Below are 24401 nucleotides of genomic sequence, written 5' to 3' on the forward strand. Positions count from 1 at the left end.
GTAAAGATTTTTATAAAGATCGTTACGCGGACGTGGAAATTTTTATTTTGGGTTTGGTTCTATCTTCGTCAAATGCTTCATTGCATTTATTATAAGCAAAGAAACAAAACAAAAATATCTTTGATTTTCAAAAGAAAAATTGAATGTCAATTAAACCAAATATAGGAAATTACCCAAAATTGTCTTTTCTTGTCTGAATCCGGGTATGGGGGGATTGCGTTTCCGCGGGGGGAATACGCCTGACACGGTTTTGTGTCTAAAAAACACCCCTCTGGTACTTTGTTATTGATCAATGATGATAACCAGCCTTCAGTGTAAATTGATTGATAACCAATAAATTCAGCCTTTAAAATGTTTGTGATGCATACAAGTGGGTGACATTGCAACCGGTTTGCTTTTATAGTGATACCGCTTAGACTATTTTGAACAAAATGGCTATCTCAAAATTTTGAAGGGAGGTCTTTGGGAGGAGGGCAGCTAAAAGGGGCTTATAGCAGTATCAAGTGCTTATAATTTCGTTCTATCCATTTTATTGAAACAAAAATAATATCGGACAATAAATCATTATTCATGATAATAGTTCTGCAACACAGCCCAGAAGAATGGTGGCGACCAATGGTGGTAATGCAGAAGCAGACCTGAACAATCAGTTTTGCCTGCTTCAAGCACCTTAGACTTGCCCTCCGATCCTTGTCTGACCCTAACCATGCCCTGAAAGTTTCAACTTATTACCCTCAGCTGTCACGGGGCTATTGCTGATACACCCTACTGGCAATCTTTGCAGGTAACATTGGAGAAAAAGCGCAAGAAGCGCGCCAAATAATATGCTGTCAATTAGTCTACTTAGGCAATACGTATATTATTCAACTACTCTATTAGTACGTTGCAGCTGACAAAATGATTAGTTATCCAATCAGAAGACTTACCTGTCCTTGTAGTTTCTAAGCTATGAGATCGATTTGAAATGGTAGTTGAAAATAACAGGTTTCTTTGTACAGTAACAAAACCTAAACAGAAGAAAACGCCCGAAAAAGCTAAACAAATTGGGATTGATCCAGCAAATTAATCTGATAATGTCATAAACGAGGAGAATTAAGACGCAATATATCAAGACTTAGAGGTGGAGGCAATATCATTTGATTCAGACACTATTGGCTCAGCTGAGGAGGAATGCAATCTCTCAATCGACATAGAGAGCTGTTCTAGTCCAAATATAAGCTCTCTCATTGTTTCAACAGGGGGAGTTTCACCCTCTTTTGAAGACGAATTCCGACTACGCTTAGCTAGCAAATCAAAATGCATTTTTGCAAGCTTTTCCTGTTGATCTCGAATAGCCATCATTTGCTCTAGGCTTCCATCATTACCTGAAAGCACATAAAATTATTATGTCTCAGGAAGCAAAGGCTATAAAACAGAGAAAATTAGAAAGGATACTATTTTCAAAGTAAAATTACAAACGTATATTGAGTATTTTATTGATACAGTCCTGGATCCAAAGATCTCTAGCGCTAGAAGGCTTTAAGAATACAATATTATTTGGGGCACATCTTTTCCAATGAGACGTTGATTTTGTACATTAGACAATTCGTTATAAAGAATTCATCATGTCTTCTTTTCGCATTGTCGCAAAAATTGTATCAAGGTTCATAGCACCAGCAATAACATTGATATACCGCTAGCATAGGCAATTATCACTTTTAAAACAGCTCAAACTCCCATTTAGAACTTTGAACCTTTAAATCTAATAAGAAATATCTTAATAGTTTGAAATAAGAAATTTAGATTCTATTTGATTACTTCGGCTGCGAACTTTTTCTACACATTAACTGACCAGCAAAGGCAGTGTTGTCACTCAACCAGCAAGCATCCTTTTAAACAAAATAGGGTATCCCGAAAAGATGCCATCGCCTATATGTTTTTTTGATTTTGTTCGTGAATATGTATCTCATCTTATATTTTATTTTCCGCGTATTTTTTCTTCAGTTAAGTCTCAAAAACTTTTTTAGTATGAATATTGACGTAGTCAACCAAAGATTTTTTTCTGCGAACAACTTTTATTATCTTATCTTTTAAATACTCATTAAAGTTACGTTCTGTTAAGAAAGTTGAAGACTTTACCTTGAAATTTGCTTTTAAAAGGCTAGAAAAAAGCAATAAGAAGCAGCGGGATCAACAGGAAGACCCAGTGAAAGATCCAGGTGGAGGGCGAAGAGTGATCTCCCATAATGTAAGGGCAAATCACAGCTCTTAGTGCACAACTTCAAAGCTTTTCTCGCCACTTCTCGATATTCGCACTCTTTCCTTGTTTTCAATATTTTTTTTCCTCTGAATTATTGAGTAAGTGATACACATGTCTTCTTCCTCCTTAACGGGCCAAAGAACCTTAACGGGCATATTTTAGTGGTATATCCAAAAATCTTTTCGACACTCTACGGTACGAAATAACGTCTAAGCAAAAAGACCTAATGAAATTTCCAAATGCTGAGTTCTTTTTCAATCTTAGTTACTTCAATGTTAGTTCCCTTTCAATGTTAGTTAGTTACAATATCACTCGCTGGTTGAAAATATAAATTTTCATAGCTTTTTATAATGTTGACGTTTTTTTCAAAGAAAATCTCACGATTTTATGTTCCTCCCTTCCCCACCCTCATAGAAAAATAAAAGCCTGCCCTAACCTACAACTACAATTATCCAGGACATACGTTACGTTTTTTTTTACCGAGACTCCTATCTTCTGAAATCCTGGATCCGCCACTGTGGGATCTCCAGTTAAAACCACTAACGCACAAAACGAAACAAGACGTTACCACTTTTTAGAAACATGAAGGCTAGTCTTAAAAATATGAGGAAAAGGGCATAGGAGCCGAGGTATGCCATTTTCTAGAAAATAGGATAAGAAAACTCAAAAAGGAAATCGACTAACGATTAAATTGTTGCTATGATCAGCATTAAAGGCAATTAAGACGTTAAGAGAAAGGTCAAAAACGTCATAAGATCAGTCGACATCAGACAGCACGTTGTGAGATTCACCAGCACAGACGTCGGCCACACAATTGAAAATATTTTGACTCATAGCAATACAATAGTTTGAAGTTGCATTAGCCTTTCCTTTTGAATAGTTTGAAGTTGCATTAGACATTTCTCCTTTTGTAGGAGATTTCACTGAAAGAATAAGACATCAACACATTACAATTATTTATATTTATGCAGTATTGATGCCCCTTCCCCACTCTATTGCCTCAGCAGAGATAAAATTTTCTGGGGACATACATTACCATGGGACATACCTGATGCACTAGTATCGAATCACTTGTCTTGGAATCACTGGCTTGAAATTATGGAGCCTGCCACCCTCGAGCGAAATCATAGGCAGCGCAATCGCGCTGCCTAAGTAAAGAACGATGTTGGCACAATGTATTTTTTTTCCGTACAGGGCACTTTGCATTGAAAGATTATTTGCGAAAACTTGGAAAAGGGCTCATTCGAATGAAACTCAGAACGGAGAATGCCCTTTTTAACATTTGAAAAAAATTGAATGATATCAAACGCCACTTCCACACCCACCGGGTCTCCAGACAAATCCACTCCGAACTTTTATACCGCAATATCGTTCATCGTAGTTGATTTCCACAGAGCAGTTATGTTTTTGATGAGGACATTCCCCCACAGCCCACAGGGCAACAGTTTTAAGATATACCCTGGGGCATATAAGAACGATGTTGGCACAATGTATTATTTTTTTTTTCTTTAGACCAGGGCACTTTGTATCGAAGAAGTTGTCGTAGAAACTTCAAGAAGGGCTCATTCAATTGGAAATTGGAGTGGCTTGTGCCCTTTTTAATAGTCGAAAGTGATCGGAAGGCGACTAACACCCTTTCCACGCCCAACATTTCCCGAAACACATCCAATCAAAATTTTGAGATAGCCATTTTGTTCAGCACAGTTGATTTCCAGATGGAAATTATGTTTTTGAGGAGGACACTCCTCTACAGCCCTCAGGGCAAGGGTTGTTAGTTATGCCCTGGGGGCATATAAGGTTTTTATAGAACTCATTGTCGTAAACACTTCTAAATAGACTCATTCGATTCGAAATTAAAATGGGTAGTGCCCATTTTTAATATTCGAAAGATATTGGACGGCAATTAAACCCCCTTTCACGCCCACCTTTTCCCCAAACACATCCAATCAAAATTTTGAGATAACCATTTTGTTCAACGTAGTTGAACCCCCCCCCCCATATTCCTCAGGACAAGGGTTGTAAGTTATGCCCTGGGGGCATATAAGGTTATTATAGAAAGCGCTTTCGTAGAAACTTCAAATAGGACTCATTCGATTGGAAATTGAAATGGCTAGTGGCCTTTTTAATAGTCAAAAGTGATTGGAAGGCAACTAACACCCCTTCCACGCCCATCATTTCCCCAAACACATCCTATCAAATTTTGAGATAGCCATTTTGTTCAACGTAGTTGAAAGTTCTGGAAACTTGGTCTTTGAGGATGACAACCCCCGATATTCCTCAGGGCAAGGGTTGAAAGTTATGCCCTGGGGGCATATAAGGTTTTAATAGAAAGCATTGTCTTAAAAACTTCAAACAGGACTCAATCAATTGGAAATTGAAATGGCTAGTGCCCTTATTAATAGTCGAAAGTGATTGGAAGGTAAATAACACCCCTTTTGAAGTTTATACGACAACGTTTTCTATAAAAACCTTATATGCCACCAGGGCATAACTTACCCCCATTTCCCCAAACACATCCAATCAAATTTTGAGATAGCCATTTTGTTCAACGTAGTTGAAAGTTCTGGAAATTATACCTTTGAGCAGGACACTTTCCCGACGGTCTTCAGGGCAGGGGTTAGAACTTATGCCCAGTGGACATATAAGGTTTTTTTTGAAAGCTTTGTCGTAGAAACTTGAAAAAGGGCTCATTTGATTGGAAATCCAAAGGGCTAGTGCCATTTTTAATAGTTAAAAGTGATTGGAGGGCAATTAACACCCCTTCCACGCCCACCATTTCCCCAAACACATCCTATCAAATTTTAAGATAGCCATTTTGTTCAACATAGTAGTAAGTTCTGGAAATTAGATCTTTGAGGATGACAACCCCTCCCCCCCACAGCCCTCAGGACAAGGGTTGTAAGTTATGCCCTGGGGACTTATAAGGTTTTTAATAGAAAGAGTTGTCGTAGAAACTTCAAAAAGGGCTCATTTGATTTGAAATTAAAACGGGTAAAGCCCTTTTTAATAGTCGAAAGTGATTGGAAGGCTCGAAATTTTTATAGTAAAGATCGATCTGGGTACAATGTATTATTATTTATTTTTTTTTTTTAGACCAGGGCACTTCGTATCGAAGGATATGTCTTAGAAACTTCGAAAAGGGCTCATTCGATTGAAAATAGAAAAGACTAATGCCCATTTTAATAGTCGAACGTGATTGGAGGGCAACTAGTCCCCGTCCCCCGCCCACCCTCCCATTTGACCATTATGTTTAAAAACTTAATGTTGCCTTAAGATTAAATCAAAATGCACTTTTTTTAATGTTAATTCCCAATGAGGCATCTCAGTAGTATCCAAAGAACGACTGAGGGTTTTATGTTCAAACTTTTGGGGCTACATATGCTCTGAAAATTTAACCCAATCAAAATAGCTTAAGTGTATCCAAGCTATCATAGAAAGTAAACAGACTTTTTTGCGAATGGTATCAATCTATTTCAGGTCAACTAGAGCAGGTATGAAACTACATTAAACACTTTTATTTGTGTCCGGATTTTTAAAAGGGTGTATGTTGTTAAAAATTGCTGAAATTTTTTCTCCAGCATACAAATAGCAGGCCAAACTATTAAGTCTTAAAAAACGAAAAGATTTAAGTATTATTTTCTTTTTCCCTCAAAAGACTATGTCAATATAAAATGAACAGTAATTAACTTAAAAAACTTTGTCCACAAAATAAGTATTTCAAAGAAAAGTAAAGAACTCCATTAAACCAAAAATGAGCAAAAAAAAAATCAGATATTAAACGAAGCTTAAAAATCCCACAAATCAGCATTGATAAATAAATGAAACCAAACACGAATAGAAATTACAGTAAACAAACGAGTCAAAATCAAATAAAGGAGAAAGTAACATGAGTAGGGCTCAAAATCTTTATGACTTCCCAGGGCCAGAACATAATTTACTCTTTACTGATAAAATACAAATGAATGTGAATTGTCAGATTAATATACATATACTGGTATTTAGTAATCAAAATGTTAATATTATTTTATTTATTAAAGTTATGAAAGAAAAAACATTTATATTTTTTCAGTAAAGTGCAAATTATGTTCTGGCCTTGGGAAGGTCTAATAACAATGCCTTACATGATGCCATGCCCCCACAATCCCGAGGCAAGTATTATAAATTATGCAATTTACCCATTGTTTACCAGCAGGATTTATCATTGGGAAAAAGGAAAATGTTTGATTCTCGGTGTGTTTAAAAATGCGTATTATGAAAATGCATCATAACGGTATTATGATGAAACTTCGAGTATTGTTTAGAGGTACGTCAAACCAAATCAAAAGACGCTATATGCAGCAAGTTTATCAAAAAAGCGTATCTGCAATATCTTAGGAACGGCTGAGGGTATTAAGTTGAAACTTTCAGCTTAAGAGGATGTTTCTTAACAGTTTCTTAACATGAAGAAACTTTCATGTTAAGAGGATGTTGAAGAGTTGTCGGAGGGCAACCAGTCCCCCTCCCATGCCTTTAATAGCTGCTCTCTTCCCAAAGACATCTGATCAAAATTTGAATCAGCTTATCAAAAACAGTTTAAACGTCAAGTAAATATGCCTCTGGAGATGACACAACGCCCCAGAGCCCCTGGGACAAGGGCTGTAAGTTGTGCAAGTTGTCAATTGTTTATATAAAGTTTGTTATTGGGAAAAGGGGGTACGTCTGATTCTGGGTCTCCAAAATTGGTTAGAATATTAAGGTAAACTTTCGAGGAAATGTTGAGGGGGATATCAAACAAGATCAAAGTGCACTATATGCAGGGTGATCGTTAAAAGATCGTATCAGCAACGTCAAAGGAACGGCTGAGGTATTAAGTTCAAACTCTCAGGCACTTTGAGGCGGATGGCTAAGAGTCTTCGAGAGGCAACCAGACCCCGTTGCCCTTTCTCAACACTGATAGAAATTCAGAAGGACAACTTTGTTCAAAATGGTTAAATAATTTAACAATTATGCCCCCGGGGATACCACGCCACCCATAGTCCCGGGGCAAGGAATACAAACTACGCAATTTGCCCATTTATACATGCAGGATTTATCATTAGAAAAGGGAGGGGGGATGTCTGATCCTGGGTGCAACCGAAAGGCTAAGGGTAATGAAGTGAAATTTCAGGGATTGTTGGGGATACGTTGAAATAAATCAAAAGACATTATGTACAACCAGGTTATCAAAAGGGCGTATCTGCAATATCTTAGGAACATGTAAGGGTATTAACTTAAAACTTTCAGAGCCACTACTGCTGCTATTGCTACTGTTACAACTGTGACTGCTTGCGATATCGACTACTTGCGACTGTGATTGTAAGTACTTGCGACTCCGACTGCTTTCAGGAAATCTTGATTAGAATTAAAATACACTATGTATATACTAGTTGTCGAAAGGGCGTATCAACAATACCTCAGTGACGGCTGGGGATATTAAGTTCAAACTTTCAATTCGTTTTCAAAAGTGATCGGAGGGCGACGAGACCCTCCTCCATTCACACTATTTAGACCCTCCCTACACTGATCAAAATTAAAAAAAGAAAAAACTTTTGTTCAAAATAGTCAAAGGTCTAATAACTACTCCTCCAGGGAAGCTAAGCCTCCCACAGCCCCCAGGCCAAGGGTTGTCAGTTATACAGTTTTCCCTTTGTTTGCATACAGGATTTACCATTGGAAAAGGGGGAATGCTTGATTTTGGGCGTGTTCAAAAAAGCTAAGGGCGTTAACGTGAAGCTTCAGAGAGTGTTGAGGGGGATGCTGAACTAAATCATAAGACACTGGGTGCATTCACGCTATCCAAAAGAGGAATCTACAATATCTTAAAAATACTAATGGTATTAATTTGAGACTTTCACGGCGGCTACTGCTACTTCTAATGCTGTGGCTGCAATTGCGAATAGTTACGACTGCGATAACTTGCTACCATGACTGCAACTACTTCTACTTACGACTACTTTCGCGGAAATATTGAAGGTGATTTAGTAAAAAAAAAACTATCTGCATGCTGGTTGTCAAAAGGGCGCATCAGCAAAATTATCAGGAACGACTGAGGGCATAAGTTAGTACATTCAGTACATGATGAGGAGGATGTTGAAGAGTGATCAAAGGGCATCCAACCCCCTTGCCCTTACTGGATGCCCCCCCTCAACACTGATATGATTTTGGAAGCCCATTTCGCTCAAAATAGTTAAAAGGTATAATATTAGGACTCCAGGAATGCCATTCGCCCTATAGCCCCCGGGGAAACGTAAATTATGCCATTTACCCATGTTTTACATGCAGGATTTATCATTGGGAAAGGGGAGAATGTTTGATTCTTAGTGCGTTCCAAAAGCCAAAGGGCATTGAGGTAAAACTTCGGGGAATTGCGAGGGGAATGTTGAAGAAAATCAAAAGAGACTATGTACATCAAGGTTATCAAAAAGGCGCAGCTGCTACATCTTAGCAAATGGAAAGGTTACTAACTTGAAATTTTCTTTTTTTTTCTTCCTCTTTTTTTTTAATTCCAACTCCTCTCCTCTCAGTGGCATCAATAATTCAAAACAAAAAACTATTTAAACATTTAAACTAAATGCCACCTACACTTTAAACTACTTAAAAATAGCAGCCGAACTTGAAACTTTACTGTTACTATGACTAAAACTGCGACTATTTGCGACTGCTACTTCGACTACTTGCGATTAAAACTACAACTACTTGTGACTACTTTCAGGACATGTTGAGGGGGGTTTAAACAAAGTCAAAACAAACATTGTGCGCGCTGGCTGTCAAAAGGGCGTATCAGCAATATCTCAGGGACGGCTAAGGTTATTAAGTTGAAACTTTCGGGGTATGTTCAAGGGGATACATACTCAGGAAGTGCTACAGGTATTAAGTTGAAACTTTCATGGAATGCTAATGGGTAGACCCCGGCGCCGCGCCGGCGGATCGACCGAACGCCACCGACGAGAGGTCCGGTTGAACGCCGCCGACGTGTCGTAACGCCGCCGGCGCGCCGCCGCCGGCAAAGGCGGCGGCGTTCGGTCGACTTTAAATTAATTTTGCGGCAATTCTTTATTGCGTCAACCGCAAAGTCGGAGCTTTTCCTTCTCGTGTGGTTTAGTATTTCAATTTTCCTGATTAGAAATTAAGCAGGGCTTGCACTATCCCTGAATTTTCGGGTATTTCCCCGAAAATCTATGCGTCACCCCGAAAATAAAAATTTGGTTCCTCGAATCCCCGAAAATCACACAATCACAGTGCCACCCCTAGAGATTTATCACCAGTGACTTTCCCTGCCAAATATTACTTTGCATACCATAATTCTTCACTATTCTCTTATTCATTAATTTTCGTCTCTTTTGTTACTTTGAATAAAAACAAGACAGATGCAATATGCAATTGCAGATATTTCAATATGCACGGTTCTTCATATGTTGACAAAAGTATCGTCTTTATGAAATTAAATAAAAAAAAACAAGTTTTTTTAACTGAAAGTAAGGAGCGACATTAAAACTTAAAACAAACAGAAATTATTACCTATATGAAAGGGGCTGTCCCCTCCTCAACGCCTCGCTCTTTACGCTAAAGTTTTTTATTGTTTTAAAAAATAGAGTTGTGAGAAAGTCAAAATTTAGCGTAAAGAGCAAGGCGTTGAGGAGGGGACAGCCCCTTTCATATACGGAATAATTTCTGTTCGTTTTAAGTTTTAATGTCGCTCCGTACTTTCAGTTAAAAAAAAACTTATTTTTTTTTATTTAATTTTTGAACGTTTTTGAATAAATGCAGGTTTTGATCTTGGCTCACAGCACATGAATAATTAAAACAAAATTTTCATACTAATTCACTTTTATTTGGTTAAATGGCTTTCTCGAAACTTGTTTCATTTTATTTACGAACGTTTTTATTAGTAATAAAAATACGTAACTTACGAATTAACTTACGTAACGAACTGCTATATTCATATATTTTTAATACGTATATTAGGGGGTTCGCCCCCTAGTCAATACCTAGCTCTTTAAGCGAAAGTTCGAATTTTGTTCCAATTCTTTAAAAATAACCGCTTAATCACAAAGGCCGTTAATTAGAATAAATAGCTCTTATGAAAGTACTAAAAAATCTCTGGCTTAAAGAGTGAAGTATTGACTAGGGGGTGAACCCAATCATATATGTAATATTTTCTGTTCGTTTAAAGTTTTTATGTTGCTGCTGTTGCAGTTGAAAAACTTGTTTTTTTTATATTTAATTTCTGATCTTTTTTAAAATAATGCTGGGAAGTCCGGCGTCCCCTCCATAGCAATGTCCCTTCCCCCATGAAAACTTCATGGAAAGATCCTCCCACATTACCCCCGAACCCCCCCCCCCCACTACCAGGAAAATCTCCCCTGAAAATGTCTGTACTGTATACTTCCCAATAACCAATACTATATGTTAACATTGGGTAAAGTTCATAACTTTCAGCCCTCCTCCCGGGAAATTCGGAGGATTAAGTCATCCTAAAAGACATGCCTATAAGATTTTCGAACATGCTGAACAAAATCTCAAAATTTTGATCAGGTGACTTTGGGAAAACAATGAGCGTGGGAGGGGGCCTAGCTGCCCTCCATTTTTTGGTTCACTTAAAAAGGGCACTAGAACTTTTAATTTCCATTCCAATGAGCCCTCCCACAATATTCTAGGACCGCTGGGTCGATACGATTACCCCTAGGGAAAAAAACAACAACAAATAAACACGCACCCGTGATCTTTCTTCTGGCAAAAAATGCAAAATTCCACATTTTTGTAGATAGGAGCTTGAACCTCTACAGTAGGGTTCTCTGATACGCTAAATATGATGGTGTGATTTTCATTAAGGTTCTATAACTTTTAGGGGGTCTTTCCCCCTATTTTTGAAAATCAGTCAAATTTTCTCAGGCGCGTAACTTTTGATGGGCAGCACTAAACTTTTGATGAAAGTTATATATTTGAAATCAGCATTCAAATCTAATTCTTTTGATATACCAATTGGTATCAAAAACCCGTTTTCTAGAGTTTCGGTTACCATCGAGCCGGGTCGTTCTTACTTACAGTTCGTTACCACGAACTGTTTGATGAGTTTAAATCATTTCGAATTCAGTTTCACAATCGCTATTTCTTACATCATTCGTAGTCAAGAATTTTATATTTCAAGTTGAATAGAATTATAGAACGTATTCACTACTATACAGCTTCAGCCTTCAGTTGTATTTTGAAATTGACAGCCGACAGATTGTTTTTACAGCTGAATTGTAAGTTTGCAGATTTTTTTTTTTTTTTTTGCTTTTTTCAGATAAGATTTTCTTAATGTTTAATACTCAATTGTTGAACGTCTGATGGAAAATACAATCTTCTTTCGGAAACATGTTTACCCCCCCCCCCCAAAAAAAAAGGAAAAAAAACCTTCTATTGAGACAAAATTTAGCTTTAGACTAAGCTATGTACAAGGATGGGGAATTAAACATTGAACCGAAGTTACCACAAAAATATGATTCATAAATAAATTGTAAATTATTGCCTATAGGGGGGGGGGGTAGGGGGCTATCATTTTTAAATGATAATACCTCATTTTTTTTATTGAAAGCAGGGATGTCAAAAAGATGATTATTTTTTTCATTTAAAGTGGAGACAGAAGAAAATGATATTAAATTTCTTGAGAAACCATTGAAATATTTTGATAGACCCAGGGGCCAGGGCCCCCCATTAAGACTTGTTCATTGTCTTGGGTATTTTGCGATTTCTCATAGGCTACTGACCTAATTTGGCTTTTGTGTGTGCTCCCTTTTAATTAGATTCTTTGGATCCTATTCAATACCACGGCGAATATATGACTCAGTTTTCCAATAATTTGAGGTATATGTGAATAATTTCGACATTTTTGTAGTTGTCTTTGTACCCTTTATCTCATACCCCCAATTTTTGTTTTCAAGTAGCACTAAGCTGTTTAACGTTATTTTGCGTGTTTGTTTGAACCATATAGTGACTTAGTTAATTATTAAGTAAATTATTTTTCTAATGGAAGCTGAGACGGTATCCTATCAAGGTGGTATCCAGAGGGGGGGTAGGGGGGTATTACATTTAAATGATAATATCTCGACATTTTTTTATTGAAAGCAGGGATCCCAAAAAGTTCATTTTTTTAATTTAAAGCAGAGACAGCATCCTATCAAGGTGGTATCCAGAAAGGGGGGGGGGTAGTGAGCTATTATATTTAAATGATAATACCTCGTTTTTTTTAAGCAGCGGTGTCAATAAGTTAATTAAATTTTTTTATTAGGGGCGTTTTTTCAATCAACAATGTGGTAAGATCTTACATCATTTTACAGAAAAAACATAAAAGTTAAATCTTTGAACAAAAATCTTACATCTTTGGTCATTTTTCTGCAAAAGTCTTTCATCATTCTGCTCTGATCAGCGGTTTGAGAACAATGATGAGTAGATCATCAAAGTTCTCTCATCATTGTTCTATTTGGCAGAACAGTGGCAGTCTTCCCACTTTTTGCTAACATCAGTGAGCTGTAAGATCTTAGAACAAAGATGAGCTAAAAAACGATAATCTTTGCAGAAAGATGTAAGATCTTAGATGTAAGATCTTAATGCTAAAAAACGGGCCTATTTAAAACAGAGACGGTATCCTATCAAGATGGTATCCAGAGGTGGGGAGGGGCATAGGGAGTTATTATATTTAAGTGATAGTACCTTGATTTTTTCATTGAAAGGATGGATGCCAAAAAGTTCAATAGTTGACAAAAATTATCAAGATTTTCGTGAGTTATACTTGATACAACACTTCCATGGTTTTATTGTCCAAAGGGATAGGACCATATGCGTCCAACCCGTTTTTTTTTCTTATTGATGAAACGGGTTTACTTTGAAAACATTCATTCATTAATACCAGGCATATTCACCCTAAAACGAATTGGTGTGCCGAAAGCGATATCGACATCCCCACCTAACGTAGCGCTCCAGTGACAATGGCGCCCTTGGTCCAGTGCCCGAGTTATATTAACAGACCAGTTCTTAACGAAAACTTTTAATTTGGGAGACTCAAGGAGTGACAGTCTTGTGACCTCAGGGTACTAGATGTTGCAACGTTCTTAAGTATCTACAGTGGTTTAAAAAATTCGATCACCTCACAAATAATCACCAAAAATATGCACAAATATAACAAATGTAACATTTAGAATATTATAATACTTTTTTCAAAGCTTAGAAGAAAAGCAAAAAAGGCTAAATATCCCTAACTCCACTTGAAAGCTATTTTAAACAGAAACGCTTTGGAGATTTCCATGGAAATGACGATAGCAGAAACTTTGAACCTGGGTGTGAATCAAAGAGGAGTCTTTGAGCATTTTGACCACAGGTGACTTATTTTTGCGGCTTTCTTAAATTTGGTAGTTTTTGTGAGCATTTGGAAATCAAAGCTTAAACTCAATAGCTGATGCTAAGTGTCTTACATTTTGCTTGGGTTAAAAGTGACGAACTAAGATGAAAATCTCAACATCTTCCTGGAGTTACTTCAGTCTGCATATTATTTCATTTAATTACATTTAAAATGGATGTGCTTTTCATTTTTTACCTACGAAAATAGCTGGCACTTCATTTTTCTTCATACCGAATTAACTATTAAGTATTTTTTGTTTCATTGTAATTGAAGGGTTCATCATGTATTTTTCAATTTGATAAATTTACTCATTTTAGATGCAGTTTATAATTTGACTGATATTAGGTATTTATCAGTTTATAATTTTGAATGAATCCCCAAAAGAAAAAATGAATAATATCCAAAAGAGCAGCCAAAAGCAATAAAAAAGCAGCAGTTCAGCCTTAGCATACATGACATATATTCTATAAAGAAGCCAAAAAAACTTTAAAATGCATTTTTTTAAAATTGTTATTAAAAACCAGTTTTTAATACAAGAAGGCTTTTTAGGAATCCAAAAGAGCAAACAAAAAACAATCAATATCAAAGTCGCCCATTTCAACTGTTTTAAAGGTGACAAAAAAGATATAGGCAAAGGGCATTATGAAAAAAATTAAGCTTCTAAGTTCAAAGTTATGTGCAAAGTTTTTACCCAGATAACTGACGAATTTTGTGATACGGTATTTGAAGTTTTGTATGCAGTAATGCTCGATGAAAAAAACTACTAATTTTGATAATTACTTATGTTAAGAATACATAGCTAATAGATACTTCAACTACTCGTATTATACAATGGTTCTGAACGCCACAGCCATTTCGTTTCTACCAGATTTCTACTTCTCTTGATGAATAACGAAGAAGACCAGTTTCCAGCCAGCGACTTGTGAAGTTTTGAACTCATGAATAGGCTCGAATCTGTTGTAAATTTAAGCTGTAATTTGAGAAATACTGATGAAAACATTAATGTTTGCGGTCAACATTGATCGCGCCGGCGGCGTGCCGCGCTGTTTTTGTCCCCGCAACCACCGGTCTTCCCTCATCGGCGCGGCGCCGGGGTCTACTAAGGGGGTATTAAAAGTCTTTAATTTTTAAAGTCTTTAAAGATTTTAGGTTTCACAGCATTAAGACGAAAAATATTACGTAATAAAGCTTACCAAATGCTCGAAGCTTTCCTGATCGAAAATCACTGAGCAATTCCAGCAAGGCACTTTCCATGTGCTTCACCTCAGATCCATCTGAGAAGAAAGAATGATGATTCACCAGCTGCCCAGTACCAGATATGGGAGCTACGCAAGAAAAGAAAAAGCAAAAAGAAGCAGCAAAATAAAACAATAAAGCAAAATCAAAACAAGTCAGCAATATCATTCAAAGTCTAGATTAAAAGGCTCTCTCCGACTCAGTAAGGCGAGTAAAACACAAAAAACTATACTTAGCAATAAAAACTGAAGAGAAATAAATATAAAAAAAACTTTGCAGAAGAAGAAATGAGGTTAAAGATTGATCGTAGAAAAATTGAATACGTGTCATGGTGAAAGGATATCTAAGGGGTTTAGCATTAACGTAACCCAAATCCACCTTCGTCATTTTGAAGCTCTGATAATTTAACTAAGTTCAAACAGAAAATAGTTTAGGGACCAAGTTCCAATTTCTCCATTGCCTCGACATATTTCAATAGGTTAGTTGTTCTTGAAGGCCTGAGCCAGATGCACGTGGCAAAGTTTTCATTTATTGTTCTCAGCTTTACCAGAAAGTTTCAGACTATCTCATTAAAGTGGTCAAGCTATTAATTAAACATCTCACAAATCGGAAGCAAGGGTCCCTATCATTTAACTTAAGAAACCAACATATTGAAAGGTACTTTAATACTTAGTCACAAGCCAATTTAAATAAAAAATAGAAAACCCAAAATTCAATAGAAGCAACAGTCAAAATCTCAACGTCAAATTTTACAAGCCATCAAAGTATAACAGAGTAAAACATTAAAGATAAATAGAACGAGTTAGAATGCTGGGTTTCATACCATAAGGCCTCTAAAAACAGTCAGCAATCAGACTGACAAAAATAAAAACAAAATGAATGGAAAAAAACAGCAATGCCAGTTAAAGGTTTTACTCGAAATTACGCCGTAGTTTAGAGTAGCAATCGTAAAAAAAGGTAAAAACACTTTGTTGTTTATGTAGAAACGAATTTTGAGTGAGCTAGAATTTTCGAATTTTCGAAGATATTTTCGATAATAAAAAAAATGTTCTTTTAATGATTAGTATGATTTTCTTTGTTAAAAACAAATTGCAGCAAATAAAAGAATACTTCAAGCTCAGAACACAAACACGAAAACCAAATTAAACAGCTTAGTAGGTGGAACCAAGGAATAATTAAGCTTAAATAGGATCGAAAAATTGAAGTTTGATCAGAATTTCATGAGATAAAAAAAAAATTAAAATCGAAAAAAATTCATTAATTTTCCTTTATTTGGATTAGAGAAAAATATAAGTAAATCAAACAAAGACAGAGCGAGCTATTTCATTTGTACTTAATATAATAACATTCTTGTTGCAAAATTTTGAAAACTCTAGATTTATCCTTCCATTGAGCCCTTACTCAACTTTCTGTTTTCAGTTTCTAACTAAACAAAAATCAATACCCCCATCCCCTTCCCGCAAGGCTCTATGGTTAAGAATGCTGAAAGACATGAAAATAACCGGTCAAGTTTTAAGTGCGGCAGGAACATCACCATCTAATTGAAGAAAAACAAGAGCACACATGAAACAACATAAAGTAAATTTAAACCACGCCACAACTTATCAATCGAACTATTTGTTTCAAAGATAAGGTACCTTGCTTTACCATATACCTTAGAGAATGGTATCAAACAGGAAGAAAATGTTGACTTATATTTAGTGGGGCAATCAGAGACGTAAGACTGAACTAAACTATGGAACAACATTTTTAGAATCGAAAGAGGAAAATTGTGTTTCAGCTTTCTAAGATTTCCGAGATTCCACGATATCTTCATTTTAATTTCACTAATATGATTTCTAAAGAGGAGATTCTCATTGAGAAGAATGCCCAGGAACCAAACATAGGGATCACTAGGCCTGCTGAAAGAACCCTTTGAAATATGACTTTCCGAAACTTGGGGGCAAGCTTGAGAAATTCGCAGGAAAATCAGGAAGCTTGACTTAGCAGCATTTAATGCCAAGCAATTAGCATCGAACCACAGAATTACTCTCTCAAAAGAAAAGAGTAAACTTAATGCAGATCTCGGGTTCTAAAATTCGAAGCATGTAGATTTTAAGACATTCTAAGACAATAATTAGGCGATTGCTTCTCAATTTTTTTCGATTTTTCTTTATTTTTTATCACAGTGATACCACCACATCCCATATTAAATTTTTTTGTAGGGAACACTATAGAAACCAAGATTAACTTTGACTGTATATTTACTCAAGTTTATTCTATTTATAATTCTTAATGAAACAAATATACAAGCAGAATCAAAAAAAGAAGGGATGGTATCTCCTGAGTCTTGAGGAGGCAAAACTTTACAAAAAAGACCTTCCCAACATACCAAACATTATAATACATAATTCTCTTAACTTTTATTTTTTAGCTCTATTCATTCCTGCAATAATTGATTTTTATCATGGTGGCACCTCTGCTTGCCACAATTAAACCCTATGTGGATTGCACAAGACTTGCTTAAAGTTCATTATTAAACGAAATTTGATGGTGGATATAGCCCTTTATGCGGTCTTTATTACTGTTTTTGTTTGTTTGCCCATTTTGAGGTCACCTACTGTACACTGCTAACCTGGCATTATATTTTTCTTTAATCTTTTCTTCAATCCTTAGGTTTGTCACCACCCAACAATTATAAGGTCAGTTCTCGATTTGGGCACGTTATCATTTTGTTGTTGTATTGTATTGGTTTGAGTCAATAAATTCATTTGCTTATTCACTCATCCATTAAGTTAACATAGAACATAGCAGTGTTCTTTAGCCAAAAATTCAAGAAAAGATGCACAAAAACCGCTTAAAATTGAGTTGCTTACTAGCCCTAAAGCATTTTAGGTCTTTGGTTATAACCTTATCTTTGTTTTTTTGGGAACTGGAATTTTGAATTTTTTCCTCAGATTCACTATTTAACTCTAATAACATATACATTTAACAAAAGACAAAGTAAAGAAGTTACCTGTTGCTTTTTTCTCACTTTCTCGTTTGCTATCAATCAAAGGATAATAGCCAGGTGAGTTGATAATTCCAGAATTCATTCTTGAAGACAAGGTATCATCAGCAGCAACTTTTGAAGCACTAGATACATTCCGCGAGTGAGCCCTTGAATAAGTACTCCTCAAATCTTTCATTTCATATCCAATGCTACTTCCTTCTACAGACATTCTAGGGGATAAGGTCATAGGCACTGGAGGAGAGTCGACCTTAGCTAATGGGTGATAAAGACCAGCAGGTCTTGCAGGAACTGGAGGAGGCTGTTTATTTTCACTCATTTTAAAAATCAGCAGCTAAAAACACTTCATGAAGATGCCGGAAATCCAAGCAAAAGTACCTGCAACTATGTGAAATATTTATTTCAGGCCTGTAAAATTAATTTACTGACAAAGAAAAAGCACAAGAGACAAAGACGTTATTTCACTTTTTAATTATATGATGAACTTATTAATTCCCATCCTTCATATAGTTTTCAGAGACTTCTATTTCACAACCAATATCTAGCAATACCATACCTAGTAAGCGATTGCATTTCGAAAAGTTGTACATAGAATGATTTCCCATTTTTGAATGATGTTTTTCAATGTCTAATGTTTTTATTCAGTTGCCCTTTCACTGTTGCTTAGAGAGGACCAGCGGTTGTTTTTAAGGTTTTCAAGGTTTTTAAGGTTTAAGGTTTTATTTTGTCATAAGAACTTTTATCTGTAAAATTCCTTTTTACTTCCTTTTAGGCCCTTCATCTTTTTATTTATTCTCTTTATTTCCTGTCTTTCCATGAGGAAGTCGAGCAGAGATCTTGACCAAACTGTTTGCATTCTATTCTTTTCTTTATCACTGCCTGAATGCCTGGAATTATCCTCGTTTTTCTTCATCACAAGTTCTTCTCATTTTGTCAGAGGGGGGGGGAGGGGGGGCTTTTAGTCTTCAGTCTCATCTCATCTAAATTATTAACATTTTAACAAATGTTTCTATATATCTCTATATTATTTACGGAATTGTCATTGTTTATCTCTTCTTATTTAGTAAGAACTATGTTTTTCTTTTGCTTTTTTTTAATTTGTGTTAAATCCATAGGCCAGTTAATTATCAGTTGGTTTGTATAAGTATATTTGAATCAAACAACTGCGAACTGTAAGTAAGGAGCAACTCGGCCCAATAGTAACCAATACTCTAAAACACGAAATTTTGATAACAATATATACATAAAACATTTGGCTCTTTACGCTGATCCTAAAAATATAAAAATTCATTAAGTTTAGTGTTACCCATCAAAAGTTACAAGCCTGAGAAAATTTGCACAATTTTCGAAATCGGAGAAACTACCCACAAAAAAGTCAAGGAATCTTAATAAATATCATACCATAAGATTCACCATATCAGAGAAATCTAGTATAAAGGTTTCAAGCTCCCATCTCCGAAAATGTAAAATTTTGTAGTTTTTGCCAGAAGAAAGATCGCAGATGCGTGTTTATTTATTGTTTTTTTTGTTCGCCAGGGTGATTGTACCAAACTATTTGTCCTAAAATATTGGGAGAGGATTCGTTTGAACAGAAATTAAAAATTCTAGTGCCCTTTTAAAGTGACAAAAAAACTGGAGGACAATTAGCCCCATTCCAAGTTCCCTTTTCCCCAAAGTCATTCAATAAAAATTTTGATGGAGCCATTTTTTTCAGCATAGTTGGAAGAAAGCATGCCTCTTGGAATCATGACCTCTCACAGCCCCTGGGGAAAGGGCTGTGAGTTATGAAATTTACCTATTGTTTACCTACAGTATTTTCTTACCTATGGTATTTGAGATTGTTTACCTACAGTATTTGGGAGGTAAACAGATGTTTTTGGGAGGCAGAATTTTCTACAGGGGGGGGGAGGGGGTTCCACAAAGAGAATTTTATATTGGAACAGAAGTTTTTGGGGATGAACTTTCAAGGCGAAATTTTAAACAGAGAAATTTGCCATGAATTCCAATAAACTTTTTTTATTTGTCTTACTTTCTCTTTGTCAACTTAATTTTACATGCAAAGATGTTCTGTGGAAATTGTTCTAGGGAAATTTTCAAAGGGGTTGGAATTGTTTGGGGGATTCTTCTGTGTGGGGGAGAGATTTTCTGTGGAAGAAGTCCTTCACAGGGGAATTCTCCACAGGAAAAATTCCCCATGGGTGAATTTTCTGAAGAAGAAATTCTTCATAGAGGAATTTCTGCAGGAGAAACTTTCCATAGGGAGGGAAAAATTTCCGGAAAAAATGTTACATAGATGCGGGATTTCCGGCATGATTAGAAAAAAAAAACAATAATGAAATAAATTGAAAAAAGCCCTTTTTCAAATAAAAGTAGGCTGTGGAGAATTTTCCACATAGAATTGTCTGAAAGTAAGTTTCTGAGGGGGTTTTCAGTGTGAAAGGCATTGTGCGGGGGTGGGAAATTCTAGGCGGGGAAACTTTCCATGGAGAAATTTTATTGGGAGAGCAAATTTCCAATGGAGGGGAGAGGTGGTATTCCTGTCAATAATTGAAAACAGACCAGAAACGAAATAAAAAACAAATGCCTTTAACTGAAAAATAAGGAGCAATATTAAAACTTGAAACAAATAGCAATTGTTCTATATAGGAGGGGGATGCCTTCTCCTCAATACCTTGGTTTTTATGCTAAAATTTGACATTTTGTCCAAATTCCTAAAGAACAACTCCCAAAACACAAGGGCCAAAACTTGAAGGTTTTTTCAAGACACTAAAAAACTTTACCATTAAGAGCAAGGTATTGAGGAGGGGGCATCCCCCCTCATATACAGAATAATTTTTATTTGTTTTAAGTTTTAATGTGGCTCCTCACTTGAAGTTAAAAAAAAAACCTATGCCTTCCCAAGGCCAGAACATAATTTGCACTTTACTGAAGCAAATATATTTTTAGTTTTATAACTTTAATAAATCAAATAATATTAACATTTTGATTACTAAATATCAGTATATATATATCAAACTGACATTCATTTGTATTTTTTTTTTTTTCAATTTGCATTTATCATGAAAGCCCAAACAATTTACAATTTTCCCTTATTCTGTTTCCCAGGGCAAAATACTTGTAGGCAACAATCAGAGGCAACGCTATAGCGTTGCCCATAGTAAAGGCCACATGTCTCCAATGTTTTATTATTATTAATTAAAAAAACTTTTTCCACAAAATAAGTTTTTCAAAGAAAAGTAAAGAACTCCATTAAACAAAAAATGAGTAAAAATAAAATCAAATAAAGGGGATGCTTGTATAAACTTTGGAGAGGGCTCATTTGATTGCAAATTGAAAGTTCTTGTTTACTTTTTACCAGAGGGCAACTAGCCCCCCCTCCTCCATGCCCTAAATGCATCAGATAAAAATTTTGAGATAGACATTTTGTTAAAAATAGCTTGAAGTTCAGATAAAAAAAAACTCTGGTGTCGACACAGCCCCCCAGGGCCTGGGGTAGGCGCTGTAATTTATGCCCTGGGGGCATATATGGTTGTTATGGAAGAGATGCTTGTATAAACTTCATAGAGAGCTCATTTGATAGGAAATTGAAAGTGATAATTCACTTTTTAAGAGTCAAAAGTGATTGGAGGGCAGCTAGCCTCCCCCCACACTCCATTTATATTTTTCCCAGAAGCACTTCATATAGAAGGTGTTGTTGTATAAACTTCAAAGGGGGCTCATTCGATTGGAAATCGAGAGTTCTACTGCCCTTTTTAAGAGTTAAAAGTGATCAGAGGGCAACTAGCCCCCCCCAAGCCCTCTTTCCCCAAATACATCTGATAAAAATTTGAGGTAGCCATTTTGTTAAAAATAGTTCAAAGATCATATAGCAAAAACTCCTTTACATATGGCCATTTTGTTAAAAATAGTTCAAAGGTCAGATAAGAAAAACTCCTGTGTCAATACAACCTGCCAAGGGCCCAGGGCAGGCATTGTAAGTATTGCTCTGGGGGCATATATGGTTCTTATGGAAGGTATGCTTGTATAAACTTTGGAGAGGGTTCATATGATTGGGAATTGAAAGTTCTCATTCACTTTTTAAGAGTCAAAAGAGATCAAGGGCAACTAGCCCCCCTCTCCACACCCTATTTTCCTCAAACTCATCCAATAAGAACTCTGAGAGACCCATTTTTTCAAAATAGTTTAAAGGTCAGATAATAAAAACTCCAGTGTTGACACAACCCCCCAGGGCCTGGGGGCAGGCATTGTAAACTATGACCAGGGGCTGTATGTGGTTCTTATGTAAGGGATGTTTGTATAAACTTCAGAGAGGGTTCTTTTGAATGGAAATTAAAAGTTGTAGTTCATTTTCTCCAAGTGAAAAAAGATTGGAGGGCAACTAGCCCCTCCTGCCCTCCATGCCTTTGGGTTTATTAGAAGGATGAACCCATCCAATAAAAATTTGAGGTGACCATTTTGTTAAAAATAGTTTAACCATCAGATATTAAAACTCTAGGGTCAACACAGCCCCCCAGGGCCCAGGGACAGGCATTGTAAGTTATACTCTAGGGATATGTATGGTTCTTATAGAAGGGATACTTGTATAAACTTCAAAGAGGGCTCATTTGATTGAAAATAGAAAGTTCTAGTTCATTTTTAAAGAGTCAAAGGAGACCAAAGATTAATTAGCCCCCCCCCACACCCTTTTTCCCCAAACCCATCCAATAAAAATTTTGAAATAGCCATTTTGTTAAAAATAGTTCAAAACCAGATAACAAAAACTCCAAGGTTGACACAAATCCATCTTTTCACTTTGATATTGTCACTTTGACACCTGTTTTGGTACTTTGATGAACATTTGATTTTTTTTAAAGTTTTATTTTGAAATAAGGAATTTTTAAAAAACTGAGACTATTTACAATAAAAAGCAAATAAAAATTAATGAAAAAAAAAAACATTCTGGAAAAGTAATTTTTCAAAGAAAAGTAAAGGACATTTTAAACTTAAGCTCAGCAGATACAAATACCTGTTAAAATTCAAACTAAAAAAAACCAGAAATTACTATTAAAGAATAAATTAAACCCAAAATGAACAGAAATTAAATAAACAATTATAGCAAAAAACATACAACAAGTAATAATATAAATGAATAAATAGATCTTAAAGTGGGTAATGATTAGATTAAATATGAAAATCAAGATTAAAACAGCAACAAAAAATTTGTCCTATTGAAGTATAAATGAAACTTAAAACAAACAGAAATTAAATAAACAACCAATACAAACAAACATACAACAGATATTAATGTAAATTAATAAATAAATATTAAAATGAGTAAAACTTAAATTGAATACGCAAATCAAGCTTGAAACAAAGAAAAATCACTACAAACAAGAGTTTGAGTATCATCTCCTTCTCTCACTGTAAAAGTCTAAAACCTACTACATCATTGGTGCTTTACTGAAAACTATATGTGTCTTGAACAGTCTTGGAAAGTATAAACAACATCAAATTGAATATTTGATGTATAATGATATTAATTGTCAAAAGATCCATCAGTTCAACAATTTATTTCACTGTAATTTTATTTTTATTTTCAATGCTGTAAGAACTGGAAAAGAAAATATTTGTAAAATAATTTGTTTTCAGTTAAGTGCCAATGATGCAGTAGGTTTTGGTTTTTATTTACAGTTAGGAAAGGAGGCAGTATCCAAACACTTTTCTGTAGGGAAACTATAATCGTCTTTAATAACTTTAAAAAGAGCTAATAAATTAAACTGAATATTTGATGTATAATGATATTAATTGCTGAAAGCTCATCAGTTCAAAATGTTACTATAATTTTAATGTTTATTTTCAATATTAAGTACAAAAGATAATATTTGTCTTAAATTTGGTTTTCAGTTCAGTAATATAATAATCATTTCTATTGGAAATGAATTTCAGCCCCTCCCCTAACCTAACCCCCACCCCCATATGTGCAAATATTTATCCTGAATTGACATATATAGGTGGGGGGCTAAAATTCATTTCCAATAAAAATGATTGTTATATTTGTAATCAGCATAAAAAAAGGCATCAAACAGCATAGGCTATTCACTTTATTTGAAACTCAATGATATGATTTGGTAAAAATTTACCAAGCATATTATTCAACATGATTTAAAACAGAAATGGAATGAAACAAGATAATCAATGAATGGAAATAGTTTCCTTTAAGTTTTTTTTTATATTGGCTATTCATAGGTTTCTATATCTAAGAGCATCAGGGGGGGGGCTATGAATTGTCAGAGAATCAGCCATGATATGTGGAAACAGCATAAAATTAGGAATCTAATGGTGGCCTAGCCTAATATTTTTATTGTTTAGTATGTTTCCTTCAGAAGTAATAAACCACAAATATGTATCTAATGCTAAAACACTTACCAAAAATACAGCTAAATGAAATGATCTTCCAGTTTCTTTTAATTAGTTTAGACTATTTTTAAAGTAGGTCTATGATTCCTACCCTAGCCCAAATATTGGTATTCTTCTTCAGATAGGAAATAATTTAGGATATATTC

At 35.4% G+C, this 24401-nt stretch overlaps 1 protein-coding gene across 3 annotated transcripts; it reads right to left on the minus strand.

The window, feature by feature from the left end:
* Positions 1-31: 31 nt before the first annotated feature.
* Positions 32-24401, minus strand: LOC148955082 (coiled-coil domain-containing protein 28A). Of its 3 annotated transcripts, none has more exons than XM_089100163.1 (4): positions 24265-24401; positions 17866-18237; positions 14828-14959; positions 32-1364 (listed from the first exon to the last, which is right to left on the minus strand). In XM_089100163.1, exons 2-4 carry the CDS (start codon positions 18176-18178, stop codon positions 1108-1110), a joined length of 702 nt encoding a protein of 233 aa, XP_088956289.1. In that variant the 5' UTR covers positions 18179-18237; positions 24265-24401; the 3' UTR covers positions 32-1107. The 3 variants fall into 3 exon arrangements, with proteins under 3 accessions (XP_088956289.1, XP_088956299.1, XP_088956281.1); XM_089100173.1 differs by having other exon boundaries at positions 14828-14908; positions 17866-18243; positions 24265-24376; XM_089100155.1 differs by having other exon boundaries at positions 17866-18243; positions 24265-24376.

The sequence above is a fragment of the Artemia sp. Qi Xiang Cuo genome, chromosome 2 (genome assembly GCF_049724085.1).
Source record: "Artemia sp. Qi Xiang Cuo chromosome 2, ASM4972408v1, whole genome shotgun sequence".
Lineage (NCBI taxonomy): Eukaryota > Metazoa > Arthropoda > Branchiopoda > Anostraca > Artemiidae > Artemia > Artemia sp. Qi Xiang Cuo.

Coding starts and splice junctions, on each gene's coding strand:
- LOC148955082 (XM_089100163.1), bottom strand. CDS start 18,178: ATGAGTGAAAATAAACAGCCTCCTCCAGTTCCTGCAAGACCTGCTGGT. Junction 14,960..17,865: donor AAGTGAGAAAAAAGCAACAG/GTAACTTCTTTA, acceptor TTTCTTGCGTAG/CTCCCATATCTGGTACTGGG. Junction 1,365..14,827: donor AGGAAAGCTTCGAGCATTTG/GTAAGCTTTATT, acceptor ATGTGCTTTCAG/GTAATGATGGAAGCCTAGAG.